The sequence below is a fragment of the Crocodylus siamensis genome, chromosome 12 (assembly GCF_052110815.1).
Source record: "Crocodylus siamensis isolate JL-2025a chromosome 12, ASM5211081v1, whole genome shotgun sequence".
Classification (NCBI taxonomy): domain Eukaryota; kingdom Metazoa; phylum Chordata; order Crocodylia; family Crocodylidae; genus Crocodylus; species Crocodylus siamensis.
Window position 1 is genome coordinate 4586167 of NC_143406.1, and position 20578 is coordinate 4606744.

Here is a 20578-nt window from a genome sequence, read left to right on the forward strand (position 1 = left end):
TTACTGGTGTCTGAAGATGGTTTTGTAGATCCACTTCTGGAAGTTGGCTACAGCCGTGTAGACGCCTGGATACCGCGGGCTGGCACAGCTGTGCCCCCAGGACACAATCCCGAACACTCGGCCCTCGCACACCAGTGGCCCACCAGAGTCCCCCTGCCAAAGGAAAGCATGCAATAAAGGTGACAGCTTGCTCAGATGGGCTCGTTCATGGCAGTGGGCACCTGTCTTCTCTAGGGCTTGGAGGGCTATGACCTGTGGCGGGCTACGACCTTGGAGGGCCGAGACCCTGCATCTGGCGCAGCTGCGTACGCTAGACCAAAGTGGGTGCTGGGTGCTATGAAACCCCCTTTCCCCTGGTGTAAATGACTGTGCACAATGGATCATCTGACCCGTAGGGCCTAGCCCTTTCTACACCTGAGCCCCAAAAGGACCAAGACAGCCTGGAGGGAAGTCCGAGAAGGACAACAAGCGATAGAGAAATGTGGGGAGGGACGGGCCTGCCTGTTTTCTCTCCTGGTTGCGAATGCACGGGGCTCTGTGGACTTCAGCGATGTTTCGCCCATTTGCACCAACAAAGCATCTGGCCCCATGAGTTACGTTCCAGCACATCTCTCCCCTCCTGACCCTCAAAACCGGCTCAGCGGAAACTGCACCAGACCCTTCTCCCTGGTGGCTTTGGCTGTATTAGATCGGCTCTCCCAGAGTTCAGCGAGCGTCCCACTGCGGAGACCTGTCAAAACTGAGGGGATCCTAAGCCCTCAGAGACAACGGTGGGACCCAGAAAGATTCAGTCCAGCCCCTGAAACACAATCTGGGTCATCACCTTTTCCCCACGCAGCGCTGCATTGTTTCGCAATGACCTACATTGTGAGCGGTGGGCACAGCAGCGCTGCAGGATGGCATCAGTGCGATTAGGTCTGGCCGGATAAATGAAAAACAAAAGCTGGCAGCAGCTGCATCACGTTTGGGGCAGACCCTGCTGGGAGGCACACCTTCATGTGCTGCTATTGTCTCACCCAGGAAGAGGAAGAAACTAGATCATCCCTTGCTTGCCATACTGTTCTTTTGGTTATAAAAATAGATCCTCCTTCTCTTCCCACCCTCTGCGCTTCATTTCCAAGGGTGAGTCATCTTCAGTTAGAAGAAGGTGTGATCAAGGCTTTAACTCTCTGGAGACTTGATGGCAGCTGCTTGCTTTATATCTGCACTAGCATTTTTCTCCCGGTCCCCCACTATGATGTGCTTTGCTTGCTGGCACCATGGCCATTAGATGGGTATACTAGTGATTTTTGGGTGCCTAACCTGGCTCTGAGTTTTTCCAGAATGGGACCCTGCCACCGAGCACCCTCAGTAGCTTGGACATAGCCAATCCCCAGGTGATTTGCCCTTGGGTCTCCCCCTCTAGGTTTGAATTTGCAGCTTCGTCTGCAGAATATAAACAGGGCGGAGGTACCTGGCAGGCGTCTTTGCCCCCTGTGCTGAGCCCGGCACAAATCATGTTGCTGGTGATGAATCCTGCATAGGAGGAGGTGGCGTTGCATTTCCAGGAGGGGACGATAGGGAGGTGCACGCTGCGTAGGGTGTCCGAAGTCCTCCCGCCGATGGGACTGGTGTAACCCCAGCCGGAGACTTGGCAGAGGCGGCCTTCCTTCACCGTGGCGCCTTGCTGAGGAAGTGGCACAATGGAAACAAAGGCGTTATAGACCACCGGCCTGTTCAGCTGTTTGGAGACATCAAGGAAGAGTCATTACTGATCATGAAAAAAACAGTCATAGTGCTCATGTTCAACTCTCTGGGTCCTCTTTACTTGGACCGCCTGACCAATGTCTGCCCTTAGCTCCCCCCCATCAAACTCCTCATAACATGATCACCGAAGCACTCCTTCAAGCCCAGGCCAGCCCCCCAGAAACCTGAAGCGACCACAGCCCGTTTCTGCCGGCCTTCCTTCCATTAGAGCCCGGAGGAAGACCTGGTACCTTAATCAGCATGACGTCTGCATTTTTGGTAGTGGAGCTGTAGTCAGGGTGAACCACCATCCGGGAGGGCCGGAAAATCTGTTCTGTGCCTTCGAAAGTGGAGAGTGAATATTCACCGGCAACGATTAGCATCTGGTTTAGTCTACAGGGGTATGGCAAAGAAAGGCAAAGTTATTGGCGTTTCCCTTGGGGCAAAGCTCTCCCTTCTCACATCTGACTTAGACTGCGATTACTCGGGTGACTCAAATGGCTTTAAAAAGGCTTTTAGCACTTCCAGAATTGACAGCACAAGATCTTGTATCTCGCTGCATCTTTGCTTCAGCCCACCTGGCATCAGAGCTGAAGCGCTGCGTGTCGATGGTGCCACACATCTGCCTGGCACGTGCATCAGATGGCATGAATGTACCTGGGAGTGTGTGGGCAGATGTTGCTTTTGTTAGGTACCTGTGAAATTGTATTATCTCCCCAGAGAGGAGGGGGAGAGCAAGAGTGAAGTGACAGGATGTTCAGTGATTTACTGGGAGAATGGGACTGACTCCCCTCCCTGTCCTCTGGTATGATCACGGCTGGTTTCTTCTTCCCAATACAGGGTTTGGATTTCCAGTGCTGTTCATCAGTATCATAGACTGTAAAACCCCTGGCAAAGCCCCAAGTCAGGAAACTGTCCTTAATCAGGGAAGCTGATAAGCATATGCTTACCATTAAGCATAGATTTACAACCCAGCGATTTAAATGGGGACTTGAGACACAGGGGGCACGTCTACATGTTCATGAACATGCTTTTGGTAATGCACATTAAATTTAATACCTCCATTGTGAGGTGCTAGAAAAAGGCGCATTGGCCTATTTTAAGAGCCCCTTTTTTTGTGGCATGGTAATGCGCATTAAAATAGGCTAATGCACATTAAAATGCATGTGTAGATGCACCCGGGATAGTTTAAGCACTTAGGATCACATGGGAGTCTGGGGCTGAGCATGGACATGGATATTGGTGAGAAGTAAGCACTTGCTTAAAATGCCGCGGTGAACTGTAGCCCTAGCGTGACGGTCTGGGAAGGCCGCGTGGTCAGGCCGAGAGACGCCACCAGACTGCTGGGTGCTCATAGAAGTGGAAGTCCCTACACTAGATAAGGTCATGGGTATGTGTGTGTAGGAAGCGTGAGTGGGTGCATCTGTAGGGTCTAGGTGTATATGCAGGAGAGGGACAGCTTTAAATATAGGCATCAGCGCCTATACTTAAGACTTAAATATTCACTTAAATATAGGCATCAGCACCTAGACCTAGAAGCAGGTGAGTACCTAGAAGCTGAGCCAGGAGTCTGTATTTAGCTACTTGCATATCCTCACTTTGCTCAGAGGACTCCTAGGTGTGCAGTGCCCCGTGACCCGGGAAGCCAGCTCAGGGCGGCTGGGCTTCTGTCTTACTGCACGCAGCAAAGAGCCAGTGTTAAGCAGGCATCCTGGCTCTTGCCTTCCTTACTCGGTCTTGCAGTGAGCAGCCGTCAGGACCCAGCTCCGACTAACCAGAGACCCGCCACAGAAGTGGGAGCCCGTCATCCTCTTCAGCGACACCAGGTACTTGGCAGAGTGCGGCCCCACGATGTGACCCCCGATGATGCGCTGGAGCTTGCGCTGCCCCCCTGTAAGTGAAGGCGAGCCCGTCAGGAGGAGACAGCTGGCAAGCCCAGTCACCGGTCACACGCCAAGGCAGTCAGCCGGGCCTCTCTGCATGTGCGGAGGTCAACGTAGCACCGCCTGCCTCTGGGCTGATCAAAGTAGCCTTGGCCTTCAATCTAGAGGAGAGGTTTATTGGAAGGGAAATATGAGCTCCTGCACCTCCAGAGGCTGTGGTCACCTGCAAGGGTCTCTGAATCCCAGCTGCCATATCTGGTGCTGCTGTTACACCTGAGGCCCGGCTAGGGTTGCTGAGTGAGAACAGGAGAAGACACTATTTTAAACACCAGAGAGGCTCTTTAAAGCCCAGAAAAGGTGCCAGATCCCTGCCGATACGCTTATGTATTGTCATTAGCATCAGGAGGAGTTAGAAGTGTGCATCAAGGGGGTGGATAAATCCCCGTGGAGGGATTCCCATTGATCTGCCACTCTCTTAGCATCCTCTCACTGGCATTAGCAAGAGGGGAGTCCCTGTATTATTTACCAAGCTACAAGGCCGTGATTTCTCCAGAGACTGCCGAGCAGTGATCAAAATGAAAACGAATTGCTCCTAATAGGCATTTGAATCATCAGCATCCACTCCAGTGCTCACCAGAGCAAGGGAAGACTCGCATCAACCCAACTCAGGCTGGTGCCTCCTTCACACGCTCAGCTCCCCGGGACTGATCTGATCGGCTCTCCCCTTCCACACCTGCCTTGGCCCACGTCACCCCTGCTCTCCCAAGTCCCCATATCCAATGAGGATCTGTGGTTTTGTTGTGTGTGCCGTTGGGCTCTGGGATAAGACCATCAGGCCCAGTTTTCAGTCCCACCCTAACAAATAGCTTGGTGCCAAGCGGAGAAAACCAGAGCATGAATGTAGTCACCTCCAAGACGGATGATTCATCTCCGTCTTGTTAGACGCTGACCCTGGTGGCACAGAAGGATGTTTCTTGTAACGGGTTCATTCTGTTCCTTTAATTAGCAGCCATTATGCTGTTTTGCTTCCAGAGCAAGGGCCTGTGCAAGTGCTTCTTGTGCTCAGATGTGCTGCGTGTGCAGAGCACCTGCACACTGGCTCCGGGCACGGATAAGTCCAGAGCTCCCAAGGGATTGTCATGATCTTTGATTAGTAAACTGGAAATGTTTTAAAGGAGCCAGGGTGTTTTTCTCCATCACATTGCCTGGGCCAGTGATGCTGCAGCGCTATGCACCTCCTGCCACAGGGAGCCAGTGGGTCATTGCAGTGGCCGCCAGATGGATCCCACTCATAATGACATGGACAAAGGCAAGACCTAGCCCTTGGGCTCTGTTGGATTCCCCTCCCTGGAACGAGGTGGACAACGATGACCGTACAGAAGTGATACCTGCTGGGGCAATGGTACCAGCATAGGGTGGATGCAACACAGAGATCCCACCTCCCATCCATAGGAGCAACAGATGCACAAGTAGCTGCACTCCTTCATCTCAGAGGGACCTGCTGACACGCCAATGAAGCCAACTTGCTGCACTGGGCCTATGGGGGACTCTTGGTGAATCGGACACGGCCCAAAGAAGCTGCTGAAGCTTCAGTCCAAGCTGGGACACCAGGAAACACTGCCCCGGGCAGGCGTGTTGGGGATCTGCTGCTTAGTGACGAGCTTAGGTAACCCTTCCAGAGGCCATGCCACAACCTCACTGCTCCTTGTCCTTGGCCCCTTGCTCCGAACTTGGCTAAATAACAGCAATATCATCTTTAGCATCTTCTGATTTCAGCTGCAAGCAGGTCACCTGCATAAGAGGCGAGTGCACGCTCGAGGGCATTATGAAATCCCCTTTTTGGGCTTGGGCACGAATTTAGGGCTCCAAGGGCTTCTGAAACCTACAGGGCGCCTACAGTTCCCATGGACATCACTGGGATCTGAGGGTGCTCAAGCTCCCCCAGCACCTTCCGCGATCAGGCTCCTAACCCTGACGCAGGCACCCCCCACCGCAGTTTCAGAGAGCTGGTCCCGGGTTAGGAGGCACCTCAGCATCTGGCCCCTTGCCGAGCTGCTGAGCTGAGGCATGGCCCTGTGCTAGCGCAACCCCTTCTCACAGCCTCTGGTGGGAACCCATGTGCCACCGTAGTGCTAGTCCCTGAGAGCTGGGGAACGTGTTTAATTCTCTGGTGAAGGCCGTCATGCTTCCAAAAGGTCTCTTTGTATGTAACAACTTCACTTAATTGTGGCATTTTTAGGAAGCAAACTTCCCCTGCTTACATTTCCACTAGATCCACACAAAATAATAAAGATTGTTTCAGCGCGTTTCCTCCTCTCTACTCCTTCTGCAGCTCTTTTCAATGCAGGATCCCCAAATGAATTGAAAACATCCATTAAGCTTCACATCGGACTTGGAAATATTATTATCCCCTTTGCAAAATTTGGGAAGCTGAAAAGAGCAAGGGGGACTGGTGATTCCCTGGGAGAGCTAGGAGCAGAAAACACAGGAGCCCTCATTCCTGGTCCGCTGCTTTAACCGCAATGTTTCATTCACCACCGAGCACCTGCAAACGGCCAGCGCCATAATCTCCTGGTCCGCTGTCTGTTTCTCTGGAGCCTGAAAGACCCTGCCCATGATACAGCTCTTATGGAGGGAAGACAATGGACCAGACTCATTCCTAATGTTTGTGCCTTTGTAGTGGACAGGGGGATTGATTTTCTTCCCATGCATCTACATAGATAACAACAGCCACAAGCAAATCCCCAAGTTTCCTAGCAAGCTGATGAATTCAAGCAAATAATGTTATCAGTTCTGTAAGAAAAAGAAATATCAGCGAGACTGCAAGTGAATCAGATGAAAAAATGTAACGAAATCTTGGAAGGTGGCAGACAGGGCAAATGTACGACGTTTGTATGTCTGCAGAGATGCACACTCTAAAAAAAAAAGGGACACCGATCATACGTCTTCTCTACATTACAGATGTGCACAGGTAGCCGACTAAAGACTTATTATAGGCTCTCCTAACATAAAAGTCCACCAAAAGCCAGATATACGTATGAAACACTCACCAATCAAAGAGCATAACTGCAGGAGCAGCAGAAGCCTCAGATCAAGGCAATTCATCTCCGAGTCAATGTCTGATTATATAAGCACCTGCCAAAGGTAACTCCAACTCTTAGCTGCTGAGTGGACAGAGACCCAAAGAAACTTCAATTCATACCTTGGTATCCTGGTTCCCCTTTCAGTTTCCATGGAAACCCGAATCCCAAAGAGAACAATCAATTATTCATGGAGGCACTCCAGGACACTGGTGTTTGACTGACTGGAGTTAACCTTGTGTTCTCATCTTCCCTTTCCTCCGCATGCAGCTGAAAGGGCCACAGCGATTACCACTCCCAAACACTGAATGCAACTTCTCCGGTTTCCCGGCAGCGAAGTGGCACTGGTTCTCACAAGCCATCCCTGGGCTGGTGAGGGAAAGCATTTCCTAGAGGCTCTCCATCACCGCTCGCTTTCAGGTGGCACGATGCATAAAGCAAAGAGCCTCTGATACGGGCATCCTAGCCACAGCAATGGCATCCCAAAAGCCGCAGGGACGAGCGGCTCACCGCAAAGCATTGGTGCAAACATAAGAACAGGGGGCGCATTTACACATTCGTTAATGCTCCTTAGTTACTACACATTTAGTTTAGTACTTGCTTAATGAAGTACTAACTAAATGTGCAGGCACTAGAGTTACTGCCCAGTAGTGCACATTATTGCGCGTTAACCTAATAACACTGTGCGTTGGGTTATTTGCACGTTTGTAACCGCCACGCTGCTGTGCAGTCTTATTAGGCTAAGGCACAGTACACGCATCTCATGTAGACCCACCCACGGTGCAACTTTCTGAGTTTGGGGAATTCATTAGCAAACGCAGGCTGTGAGCTGCTGGGCAGCCAATATCAGGGCACCATGGCTGGATATTTTATGGCAATATTCACACCAGTGCAAAAGCGCACAGCTGGTAATGTTTTATACCCCCTACGCTCAGGAACAAGGAGTTGGGATGGAGGTGAGTTGTGCTTCTGCAGGAAATGTGGATCCTTTCTGAGACATAGCAAAAGCTATTTATAAAGACAGAATGCGGCCCGTTGTCTTCAATAAGAAACGCCCCGTGCAAGTGTCTGTGACTCATAGGCATGATGTCTGCAGGCTGAAGGGCCTCAATCAGAGTGGTCTTGGCTGAGACCTCAATGGGCCTCCCCCCCACTAGGCCCAACATCCCAGCGTGCCCTGGAGAGGGCTGGGAGAGATGTTCAGCACGAACATTTTGTTCTTTTCAATGAAACCCGCGTGCAGTAACGATGATTCTGCAACTTAGGGAGACACGAACACATTCGATTCCATTTTGCAGGTGCACGGTGATTTATTAGTGCCAAGCAAAAAAACCCCCCAAAATGCAGGCCTGAAGATGACAAATGTCAAGGCATTACTCAAGTTCACACACAAAAGAACAAGCCATCTGTTTCCACTGGCAACCGTTATCCGCTCTGAAGACGAACGGCTCTCTCTGCCAGCTCAGCATAACCCAACTTCTGCAATCTCCCCCAGCCCTTTGATAGCCCTATTCCCATCACTGGCATGATCCATACCTCCCACAGGCTAATGTTTCTACCGGCCTCTGGTTCTGAAACAGTCGCTTCCCCCTTAGGTCACTCGGTGCTGGTGCAGTCCCCGGCCTGAGCTGGCTGCATTTCATCTGTGCAGGGAGATTCTGACCTGGGACCGGTCACTGAGCTGCAAAATCAGAGCAATTTTGCAACCTTTGAAAATGGTTTGATGACTTTTTAAGCAAGCTGGGTTTTTTTACTATCCTGGTGGTTAAATTCCACCCGGTGGAAGGGATCCAGGCACACCTGTATGCCGATCCTATGTACGTTATCTCAGCTACGCAATCAGCCCAATAAAAAAATGTCACCCTAAGAAATCCTTGTATCTCGCATCATTTCTGGACCATCACAGCTACAACATCACTCTCAGGCTACGATACTGGTAAACACATCCGCACGGCGCTGACCCTCGTGAAGGGCCAGATTGCAAAGAGTGCAAGCCAGTCAGATGTACTTATGTAAAGAGTCTGCCTTCGTGCAGCTCTGATTCTGGCGACGCGCTATACGGGGCTGGGCCCTTGGCACTATGTTAGAGCAGCCTGAAGATGGCTGTCACTCATGTCACACTGTCATGCCCAAGGAGAATTTAAAACCCAGGTCTGGATAGGTGTGGATTAGTGGTGTTCTGGCACTGTGCCTCTTCCTTCAGCCATGCCGGCAGCAGGGAGAGGGATCCTCCCAAAGCTCGCTGCACTGGCCCAGTGGCCAGCACTAGGAAATGGGGCAGGAGCAAATGTGGACGATAGGCCAGACACACACCAGGCCATGGAGAACTCTGTGCCTACTCCATCCCATACCTAGTTTGGCTGTAGTATGGGTATCAGGGGTTAGTCACAGCCAGACGCAGGCTTCTGCGTTTAGGGTTGAGCATAAGACTCTAACCTCTGGTTGGGAGTCAGATACGGACTCTGCCTGCCCTTAATTGCAAGACAGCCTTTGTTCAGCCAGTCAACCTTGTACCCCTGGAAGAGACCCGGTCTTGTCAAGTGTGGCTATGTTAGCTGGACAGGAGAAAGGACAGGGCAGGAGGAGGTGCAACCTTCCCAAGGATTTCTGAGACTGCTGAGCCTGTCTTTACTTCCCAGTGAGGAGGTCAGTGGGGTTTTTTAAATGCAAAACCTCTCCCCCCACCCCACGCTTTCCAGAGCGAAGGCGACGGGCACCTCGTGCACAAGGCAAAGCACTTGGATGCAGCCTTGAGAGTGCCAGTGCTTTAAAATTTCTCTCACTGCGAGCTGGAATGAAATGCTAAGATGGACTGCCAAGCAGCCACCAGCCCCTCCCCACCGGGAGCGTGTCTCCAGCTCCAGTTTAATTTCAGAAAAGCATTTTTATGGCTCTACATAGGGGAGAGAAAAAAAAAGAAGCCCTTCTAAGTTGCTTGATCAATAAATCCTCTCCTTGGATAAATAAACTCAGGGATATCCGCTTGCAGGAGACCTCTGGGCTGTTGTGACACCCCTCCTCAGCGTGGCAGGGGGATCAATACAGGAGGCTGAGTAAGTAATAGCCCCTTTTTATTATTCATGCTAGCATTGATCGCCTGGAAGAAAGATGGGACTGTGACCTGTGCAGGGCAACCCATCACAGGCATGTTGGGGGAGTGTGTTATACAGGCCCCCTCTCCGTCCAGTCCGTCTGCTCCGGTCACGGGAGCGCGGCTGACAGCTCCCGGGTCAGCGTCAAGTGCCTCGGCCCAGCTGACGGCCACCGTGGCCTCCCGGGGCTGTTCCTCAGTCCCCCCAGGGATGAGGGAATGTATTCAATCACGTTGGCATCCCCCTGCGGCTTGGACCTCCAGCACAGGCAGTGACAGAAACCTCCTGGAAAAGAGTCCGTCACTGTGAGCTGTCCCACCTGGTTTCCCAGCCAGAGGGAAGGGGATATATATATCCGGTGACATCTCATGATAGCATCCCTGTCTCGGCAACTGAATGTGTTCGGTAGTTCAGAAATGCAAAACGTCTGGAGCTCTTGGTTCAGAGACAATGCCTTTTATTAGACCAGCTAAGAAATCACAAAACAAAAATATCTTTTTCTGCAAGCTTTTGGGCACACGCCCTTCCGCAGGCTCAGGGGAAAGTAAAGATGGTACTAAAAAGGTCCCCACATTCCTCCTCCTGATGTGGGGCTGGGAGTAGCCTGAGCAGGGCTTGAGCCCATAGCTAAGGGGCATCTTTCAGCCTCCTGTTCAGACCCCTCAGGAGCCCGTCTGCACTGCCACCTCTCCGGGAGCTTGAGGCACATAAAGGACCCTGTGTTTCAAGCCAGGAATAACAGATTCTTCATGGTGACTTGCCCAGCCTGAGGACATGCTCTGCTCTCCCCTATAAATATCCCCTCTGTGTATTGCCCGGTTATATGTTGCAGAGGGCGAGTTCCCACGTCTGCCAGGACAAGCAGGCACACCCAGCAATGGGGAGAACAAAGAGGCTTGTCTACTAAGGTCTCTACGACCATCGTCTCCTTTTGGGTGATGGTCAGTATGATGGCTGCCCCCAGGAAATGACTCAGGGGCCCTCCAAAGTTAGAAGTAGGCACGTCTGTGAATTTAACTAAAGAGCCTGACTTTCCGAGAGCTGTATGGGATCTTTTTTGCCCTGCGCATGCAGGTGGGCGTGTAACCTGCACTGAGCAGTCAGGAGGGAGATCTGCCTCCTCTCTAGCAGAGAAAGGCAGGGGGCCGCAAGCCCATGCACATGCAGAAATTCAGCTGATCCTGCCTGAGCTTCTCTATATAGGAAATGTGCCAAAGCACCAAGGACAAACCCATCACCACGCGAGGGCTGCACCACTAGTGTCCTTGGAGCATCTGAACTTGCAGTATGTTGAATCTTCCCAGCACCCTGTCACTGCTTCTGTGCTGCACAGCTCAGCAAAGGCCCTGGGGTTCACAGGAGGAGGAGGGATGCAGAGAGGGAAGAGAGAAAAATGTGCGCTAGTGTCACCACCAGCAAGCCATCAGGAGCATGGCAGGAAGGGAAGGAAGATACCCAAGGAGAAAGACTTCTGTGGCAAGCTCTACACAAACTTCCTTTGCCCAGGCCTGAAGGATGTCCCTGGGCCCAAGGCTGGGAGAATCTGTCACATCCAGCTTGTATATCAATAATTTTTTCTGGTGGCTGGAGTCTTTTTGCATGCAAGTAGGATAGCATCGGACCAAGGCATGGACTGATGCTCAGACACCCCAGCAGCCTCTACCAAGAATGTCTACTGCTGGCAAAGGGGCACAGGTCACCCCGGCTGCTCCTTCGCTTAGGGGCTAAGATGCGGCAGAGGATTTTGTCAGACTCAGACACACCAGTGTTGCTTGCCTGGTAGCTAGAAACGATTCAGCCTTCACTGCAGAAACCCCCCTGCCACACATACATACACTGAATATAAAAGCCACAATCTTGAGTACGACATGTCTACCCCCGGCTCCCACATACACAGAAGTAGTCTCCTACCTGTGTGCAAGTGGTTTCCTCCCAACCGCACAGACATACGCAGAAGTTATAAGAGATCCCCAGTGAGATGACAGCGTGTACCTGGCATTCACGGCAGGCCCCTAGCTCAGCCGCACCGCTGCACCTGGGGCCTCTCCTCTTCCTAAGGAGGGTATCACTGCCCCATGCATGATGTCCTCAGCCATCCGACCATGCACAGGGCACAGCCTGTACCAAGGTCTCCCTCCACAGGGCAGTGGGCCTAGTGGACCTGAGCTATTTGCTGAGCGGTGCCCCGGAGGTGATCCTTGCTGGGACAGAACAATGCTTTGTTCATTTACCTCCTGGGCTGGAAGCCACAGTCTTTGATCCAGAAAGACATCTCCACACGGTCCAACTGCTTTGTATACTCTGGCTGTTTGGCAAGAAGCTAAGGAAGCCAGTAAGGAAACCAATGCATCTAGTTTTCTGGGGGCTGGGGAATGCCATTGTCAGACCTGTGGCATCTACTTCAACTCTTGGCTCCGGCAGTAGAAGGTGCAGTCCCTATCACCTGCTATCGTGTGAAACAAGTTGGGACTCTCAGGCCACTTCCACCTCCGGCTAGGTGTGCACATGGCTGTTGCTCCCTGACTGCAGAGAAACCCAAGGCTGAACGCTGCACATTGACCTACCTTGCAGAGGGGCGAGGTGCCAACGTGATCCAATTCAAGCACCACACCCTCGCTCCCCGCCTCCTTTCCTCGCCCACTTTCTGCCATCCTGTTGGAAAACAGAGAGTTGACCTGAGTGCCACCAGCACCCGACCCCGTCTCCAGGAAGCATCGCAGAGAGTCTGTTGCCAACAAGAGAAGAATTTATCAAGTGAAAATGTCAAAGCAGAGACAGGTTAATCAGTCTCCACCCGCACCCACATTTCTGATGCCCCCAGGTCTGTGTCCAGGACCACAGTTGCACCGTGAAACCGCAGGTACTGTTTGCCAACTCTGGTGGGACTTTGATGCAAAAATTTAAGATCAAGATGAGGGGAAGGCATCAGGTTGGGCTCATTTCTTTCTGGAAGGCAACACCAGCCTCTTCTAGTCAATACTGCAGGATTCCTCTCCTCTCTGGGCACTACAGCAAAAATAGCAAGTAGAGGCTAGCTGGATGGGAGTGGGTTCAATTAGCAAATAAACCAAGGAAGTAAAACTGGTCCTTGATTCTCCCAACAGCTAGAAAACACTGTCTCTTAATTAACAGTAAATTAGGCTCCTGCAGGAAGATAAAAGTAAGACAATTTGCCATAATTAAAGAACAATGAGTGGAAATTGCTTTGCCTGCCCCATCAGTTCTCCCCAGTGCAGGGGCAGGCAATTATTTTGGGCAGAGGGCCACTTACTGAGTTTCGGCAAGCCATCAAGGGCCACCTGACAGGCAGCCCATGGCAGATTAATATTAATTCTCTAAATTTTTAGGGGCCCTGCAGGCCAGATAGAGTGGCCTGGCGGGCCGCATCCGGCCGCCCAGGCCACATTTTGTCCACCCCTGCCCTAGTGGGCCCTGCCATGAATTGGAAATGTTCCCCAAGCCACCCTGCTTGCATCGTGGATGTCATTTATTCAGGTGGATATCACGCTCAGGGGCTCTCTGGCCCCCACCCCCACTTGGTCCTGCATCAGCTCTTAGCAGGAAGCTCCATCCCGCATGCAATCCCACTTACTTTTTACTTATCACAAATGGAGCCTAGATGTGGGCATTGATTGAGAGCTCAGCTTTGCACCCCTGCAGCCTTTTTCCTCTGCAGCTGGGTGCCCTTCGCTTTGGGGCCTTCCCTATCAGATTTGAATCAGCAAGCCAGGCAGTCTAAACAAATTCAGAGCATGGCTTAGCTGCAGGTTGCCTGTCAGGCCCCAGCTCCCTAGTGTCATTTTTCATCTGTAAATCAAAAAGGCTGGAGTTCAACAGACCTGGCCTGAAAAATTACTCGAATGCACCATCTAGCGGCACTCGGGGGCTCCCACAGTTTTTATCATCCTGCTAAGGATGCTGTGCGGAAGAACCAAAGATCACAGGCCACTTTCCAAACCTCACAACCCCCCTCTAAGGTAGGAAAGCATCCCTGTTTGAAATGCTGTAGCTTTAGGAGCCTTGCTTGTCATGAATCGCTAGGCTGGGCTGGGCTCCGGCCACGCACAGAACAGAAAATCCCTGCCCCAGAAGCTTTTGGGCAATGAATTATCATCTTCATTTCACAAATGGGCAGATGGAGGCAGAGGGAGGTTGAGATCCATCTAGGGACTTGCTGTGGGTCAAGGGCAAAGCCAGGTTTGGGTTCCAGGGCTAGGGACAGACATTACATGTAAGCCGGTTTAAGCGATCAGAAATGGGTTTAAACCTGTAACAGAACAGAAGTTTGGTGCACATAGACCAGTTTCAAAATGGCTGAAACAGGTTTAAGATAAACCTGGCTGAACGTAGCATCAGATTTAACTGATTTGAGTCGAACTGGTTTATAAAACTTCTGTCCCAGACCTAGAGGTCCACCTGCCACTCCCACGCTCTGGGCATTAGATCACGTTGTTGTCCCTAGCAAGGGAAAGGATGGATTCAGCTCTTCCAGTTCTTGCTTTGGGCACCGTGGCAGCCTAGCATCTTGTGGTCAGGTTAGTCAGCCACGGCGGAGGATAAGAAAGTAGTAAACAAGCGATTGCTAACACGGTGCTTTAAAATGCAATGGAAACATTTAATCCCCCAGTGCCTCTTTTACATTAATTCTTCCAGTCTCACTTACCTATGATCTATGCTCATTTTAAATTCATGCAACCAAATCTCCAGGCAGGTGAAAGAAGTGTACTCAGGTTCTGCTATTATTCTATATTATTATTATTGTAATAGTCTATATTATTATTATAATTCTGCAATTAAAGATTCTTTTGTTGTTGCAAAAACCTTGTCGATCTAATAAAAGATGTCACGAGCCCTGATTGCAGTTTCTGCTGTGTAGTTTGTATAGCTGCATAGCTCCATTACATTGTTTTGGCTTAGCCAAGATACCTAGGATGGGATTTACCCTACCTAACCAGAACCAAGTTTTTACACATGCGCCAAGCCCAGCTCTCAGCTGGTATAAATCAAGACCGCCAGCTGAGCTGCAGTGACCTAGGCCACCCGAGAACCAAGCCCTTCAATGCAGGGGTGAACTTAATAAGCTGTGCCATTTCTCCCAAGGCTTCCAGGCCTGGCCGAGTGGATTTTAAGGGACTAGCAATGAGCTCCTCAACGTCTGCTCATTCATTCCCAGCTGCAAACCCTGGCACAGGACCTGGACAATTGGGCCACACGTTGAGGCCGATTAAAGGCTATGGGTGTGACATCAGAATGAATCAATTCCAGGCTCCACATTTCTCAGCTATCTTGGGGGGTGGGGGGGGAATCCATTTTCCCTTGTTTTCTGGACATGCCAGGTAATAGGATCCTTCCTGGGGGGTTAGGAGCTGCTTCAAAGATATGCAGCAGCAGCATAAAGGTCACTGAGGCACTGACAGCCTGGCACAGGATGGGAGCGCTTCTTTGCCTTTGAGGTTGTTAATGTTCCCCCCCCTCCACAATCTCTCCTGACACCAGTGAAAGGCTGCAGAGAAGCATTAGCAGCTCCCATCAAGGGCTCATTGAAGCCATTCTGTGTGAAGAACATCCGTGATAAAAACCTGCCTGGAATTTCAGCAGGATATTAGCTTGCTGGCTGGAAAATAACAGAGGGCTTTACCCTAGGAGGTACTGAGAAGCTGGGCTTGCACGGATGGCAAGGCTCAGGACCTCCCAGGAGGAGTTCTGCGCATGCAGAATTGGGCCATCAATACAGTGCATGCCCTTTAAAAGGAGCATCAGGACACAGTTCCCTCTCTCACACAAACCCTGGCAGGATTGCGGGAAGCAAGGCATACGGCAACCCCGGTAATATGAACTCGCCCGCTGTGCTGTGGTCAGAGGTGCTGCTTTGCCCAACACAGGAGAGCTCAGGTCCTCGTGAGGCAGCAGGAAGGCACCAGGTCCCTCCAGGAGGAAGCGCTGGAGGCTCCCGTGTGAATTAGAGGCATCCTGACACATGCTTTCCAAAAGCCTGCTACGCACTCAGTGCCTCCCCGTAGGAGCCTGCCAATGCCTCCGGGGCCAGAAAGCTTGTGAAGAAATGTCACATTGGCAAGAAGAACACCGGCTGGATTTGGCCTCCCAGGATGAGCCAGTGGCCCGTTTCATCTGGTCTGTACCTCCTGGTAGCGGCTGATCTTGAATGCATCAGAAGGAAGTGAAGCAGAAACTTTCCCACAGTGCATTTAGCCAGTTGCACAACAGCTTATAGTCTGTGGGGAGAGAAGGGGAAGAAAAAAAAAAAAAATCCTCCTCGTCTCTCAGGTAGTCAGCAGAGGCCTTGAAACAGGAGAGCTGATTACCCGAGATTGGCATCTCTCATTCTGCATACAAGTGAATGCCACCTGCGGCCACTGAATTACCCAGCCACCTGGCTGGACTTGCCGCAGCTTGGAGTCACCTGTGTCGTATGAGGACATGTCTCTCCGGCTGTTTGGTAACAGCAGGTTTAGTGAATGCTCCAAGGGGATGTGTTATGGGCTGCTTACTAGCTAGCGGCTCCCTACAAAGTATTTCAATGTCAGGGGGTCAGAGCAGGACATGGGATACCCGTTGACTAGGGCCCTGCTTGTTTGCAGCTCTTGCTCTGTCCATGTCCAGTCTCGTCTTCGTGCTGCATCCCATCACCAGGACAGCATCACTTGGTGGTACCACATCCTGTGACACCAGCCACCAGAACTGGATGGCTCCTTGCGCTCTGATCTTCTTATATATTGAAGGGAGCTCGCTGCGCTCCTGCAGGACCCGAGGCCCAGAAGCCTTCCCGCCCAGGGAGGGGAATCTTACCCCTTCTCTCCTCTGTCACCTCAAATAACCAGACAACTCCCGAGCATGTTAGCTAATCATTGCAGGAATCAGGTGTTTATCAAGCCCGAGCCTCTCTACTCGAGTCAGAGGCCAAGTGCCAACTTCCTCTCCAGGGCAAGGGATGTGGTGTCACACAGGGGACTCTAGTATTGCAAGGAGTGCACAGTGATGAAGCAAACACCTCGGCCTAGCACAAGCCAGTGCAAATGTAAGTCCTCCCAAACATAACAGCCCATGGGGCTAGCGTGGTTCAGGCACACCGGTGTCTGTAGCTAGCAGCACACAAGGGAGTGATGCAGCTGGCATCACATCCAGACACCTTTGCCCCTACACTGCCAAATGGCCACATGCCTGCACATAGCTAGATCCACTGACAGCAGCCTCTGGCAGGGGTCCAGAGCAGGCACCTTAGCCACTCTGCCAGTGCCAGAGGCAGCATGAAATGATGGCTCAGGCAACACCGCCATCCAGAAGGATCCAATCCAATGGGCAACTTGTTGACATGAGGCCTGCAGAACTGGGCCTTGCTTTTCCCACCCCGTCTCTGCCCTGGGTGACACTTACCCATGCACAGCACCTCTGGAAACGCGTGCACATCCCTTGCCATCCACTGGAGCCTGCCTGCCTGTTTCTATGCACCATGACTCTGTACACCCAGCTTTTAATGTAGCTGGATTTTAATCACACGATGCAATCTTAATTGCACAACATTCCCTTTTCCTCCTATTAAATCAACAGACACATAATCCGCGATTACAAATGCACTCATTTTCCCTGAAAGATTATTACAAAGAATGCAGTTGTTCTGCTCTGGGGCTGGCATTTAGGTAGTCATTTTTATTGCATCATTTTGTAGGTGCTCCAGCCAGGAGAGAAAAGTTAGCCCAGAAGTTGGCATTGGTCAGCTCCTGCTTTTCCTAATTATTACTGGTGGCAGGACCCTAATACCTGCTTGCACCAGTCAATATCAAAGCCCGGGAGTGCCAGATTCTGCCTAAACCCTTGGCCTGGCCACAGATTTTACCTGCTTCAAATAACATTTTTCTTGTGGAAAGTGTCAATGACATTGTGTGGCAGGACCATCCCTAGGGGTGCCATGACCTCCCCTAGCGCCCTTGCCTACCGTGCCAAGTCTAGGTCCTGAACGCACCCTCTATCTTGCCCGCCACAACTTTGATCTTATTATTATCAATGGGAGGCTGCCTTCCTTGGCACGGGGCTGGCCTCGCTATACCGGGATTCCGTTCTAAGTAGCCCGCTCCTTCTCGGGCCTACTCGATATACTCGTTCCTTCTCTCCGGGGCCTTCCACTGGGCTCGCCCCCTTCCGGGGCTTTCCCCTCCCAGGCCGTGCCCCACTGGGGCTCTTCCCGATGTAATATACGCACCCTCTCCTGGGGCCCTCGCCCGCCGCGCCTGCCCTGGGGCCCTCATCGCGCCCGCCCGCCCTCGTCACGGGCTTCCCAAGGTTGAGGCTCAGGCGGCCTCAGCCTCACCTGGCCCCCAGACCCGCCTTCTCAGGTCTATGCCCCACTGGAGCTCTTCCCAATTGAGGCTCATCCCAATATTGTCCCACTGGGCTGGGGTCGGGATCCCCCCCACTCTCAGACCCACCTTCCTGGGCCTGCACCTGCGCCCCACTGGGCTGGGGTCGGGACACCCCCACAACGCAGCATCCTTGGTGCCAACCTGGCTATCCTTCTCTCATCCCTGTCAGGGTCCGCTCCACCCTGTATCCGCTCGCTCTAGCAGAGCTCTCACTCCTTAGGCTGCCGGGGGAACTGGCTCTGGCCTTGGCCTCCTCCGTTTATAAAGGCCAGGCCCTGCCCCGGCGGTCAGCTGACCCAATTAGTTGCTTTGGCAACTCACAGCTGTGCTGCCCTCTTGAGTGGCAGCTAGGCCTATATCACCCTATCAGTAGCAGGCTCCTTAGTGCCCTGCTGCACACCCTTATCTAGCAGCAGGCACCCTGGTCTCCTGCTACACATTGCAAAAACAGAGCTGTTCTCATCACATTTTTTGGTGGAAAACCTACTTTTCATCCAAAACAGTGATGCTTCCAGTTGTCAGACAGAATTTTGTTTTTTGTGAAGAACCAGTTTTTTCAGGAAAAAGGAATGCTTGAAGTGAAAATACAGTTGTTGTTTTTGTTTTTAAATCACCAAAAAACACTAGAAGTCGTATTAGAGTGATATTGTAGCCAGGCTGGTTCAAGAAACACCAGTATGTGAGTAAAGAGGGGTTTTTTTCTTCTGGTAGTGTTGATGTTGTAACCATGCTGGTAAAAATCTTTACGCTTTACTGGAAGATAGTTTATCAGCCCCGTTCAAGACTCTTGCTGTCGTCAGAAACATACTATTTGTGCAAGCGAGGGAGGGGAACAGTGGGACGGGGAGGGCACAGAGCAGAGAATAGATGTGATTCGACTATGGGGAGGCAAGGAAGGCAGTGGCAGGGGTGGCATCAGGACCCTGGCACCCAGGACCACATCTTATCTAGTGATCAACACTGCCCCTCATTAGCCAGTCTGCAGGCATGCTGTAGCAGTCTGAACCCCAATTCTGCAGCACGGGGGCTGTCTTGGGTGCTGTCCTGGACTGGCAGCTTTGCCTTCTGCTTTGTGTTTGAGTAAATGGGGAATTGAGCAATGCAATCGTTGCAGCAACTTCTTTGTTGTTTTAGATACCCAGATTTGCTGGTAAGTCATTGGGTTGGCACAGGGCTAGGGTAAGGGGCCGGTTTCATGGTGTAAGCTGGCAGGGTGATTCAGGGAAATATATTTGCAATCAGCAAGATGTCCTCAAGGATTAGAGCTGAAAACTATGAAGGAAAGGAGAGGTCCCTTCCAGTCCTGTGATGACCTGTCTGGATCCCACCCCACATCTAGGGTGGCTATCATAAAAAATAGAGGCCGTAAAGGCGTCGGGTTTTGTATCAAGAGGACAGAGTAGCAGAAAACTGGAATGTCCTCTATGATGGCCACCCTGCCCATGTCCCAACCAGCCGATCCATTGCCCTTTCATGGGGCATCACTACACCTTGCACACCACCCGCGCTAGTGTGCGCAGCGCCACCGTGCTTGCTCGGGGGGCTGGGAAGTGTCCCCCTCCACCGCTCGCATTCTGGTGTAAGACGAGGGAAGGGGACACGGGCCTTTGATTAACCTCTTGCTCTCCAGCAGCCGGGGCCGTGCCCTGACCCATTACATGTCGTGTTGCTCATTCACAATACGTAATGCCAGGCTCGTTGTGAAACCCAGGTCAGTGGCTGGAGTCCTTTAAGGTCAAAGAAATATTTAACTGCAGCATTGCTCGGGGTGGGCCCGGCTCAGTGTGGCAGCCGGAGGGAGTTTAACAAGGGACGCGGCTTTTAGGCACAAAGACCAGCTTCCCCTCGCCCAGCTCCAGTGGGCTTGGATAGGATCTCAACAATGATTGCGGACCTGTCTCCCCAGGGGACTTTTCCTTGTCAGCCACATCCCTGCATATCAAAGCCTTTGCAGGCACCCCTCTCCCCCCGCCGCAGGCTACGACCCATTTTCCTGCTAACCCTTTGCATCACTGTGCTCCTAGAGGTCCGGCCTGGAAGCTAAGCCCCAGCTTTGCTGGCTGCTGTGCTTCCCTGGGCCTGGTCTCTCCCCGGTGCCAGGCCCTGCGTCTGGATGCCCCGAGCTGGGCACGCTCCGGGCTCCCGCTCCCTCCGGCCGCTGCCGCTGTCTCCGCCTCAGCGCTCCGTGCCCTGGGCTGCAGCAGGGTGGCCCGTTAAGAGGCACGGGCAGGGCTGGGAAAGCGCCCGGGCAGCGCTGGGGCTTTGGCCCCGTCCAGCCTCCCACGGCTCGGGCCCCACGTGTTCCCGTGCGGGCCGCGGCGCCGGGCGCAGGCTCCGCCCGCGGGGGCAGCAGCCGCTCGTCCTGGGGCGGAGCCGGGGAGGCGGCGGCCGTCTGCTCCGGGCGCGGCCCGCGGACAGCCTAG

General features: G+C 52.3%; 2 protein-coding genes across 2 annotated transcripts in view; one reads left to right on the forward strand and one right to left on the reverse strand.

Moving 5' to 3' along the window:
- The window catches only part of LOC149854494 (trypsin-3-like), a 21773-nt gene continuing 1195 nt past the window's right edge, over window positions 1-20578 (reverse strand). The window contains exons 3-6 of the mRNA XM_090024668.1: window positions 3457-3616; window positions 1977-2118; window positions 1454-1720; window positions 1-153 (exon numbers count right to left, since the gene is read on the reverse strand). Of these exons, the coding sequence (XP_089880794.1) occupies window positions 1-153; window positions 1454-1720; window positions 1977-2118; window positions 3457-3616 (722 nt within the window). The remainder of the gene's footprint in view (window positions 154-1453; window positions 1721-1976; window positions 2119-3456; window positions 3617-20578) is intronic.
- CDA (cytidine deaminase) overlaps window positions 20411-20578 on the forward strand; it is a 13926-nt gene continuing 13758 nt past the window's right edge. The window contains exon 1 of the mRNA XM_090023804.1: window positions 20411-20578. The gene's annotated coding sequence lies outside the window, so the exon portion shown is untranslated.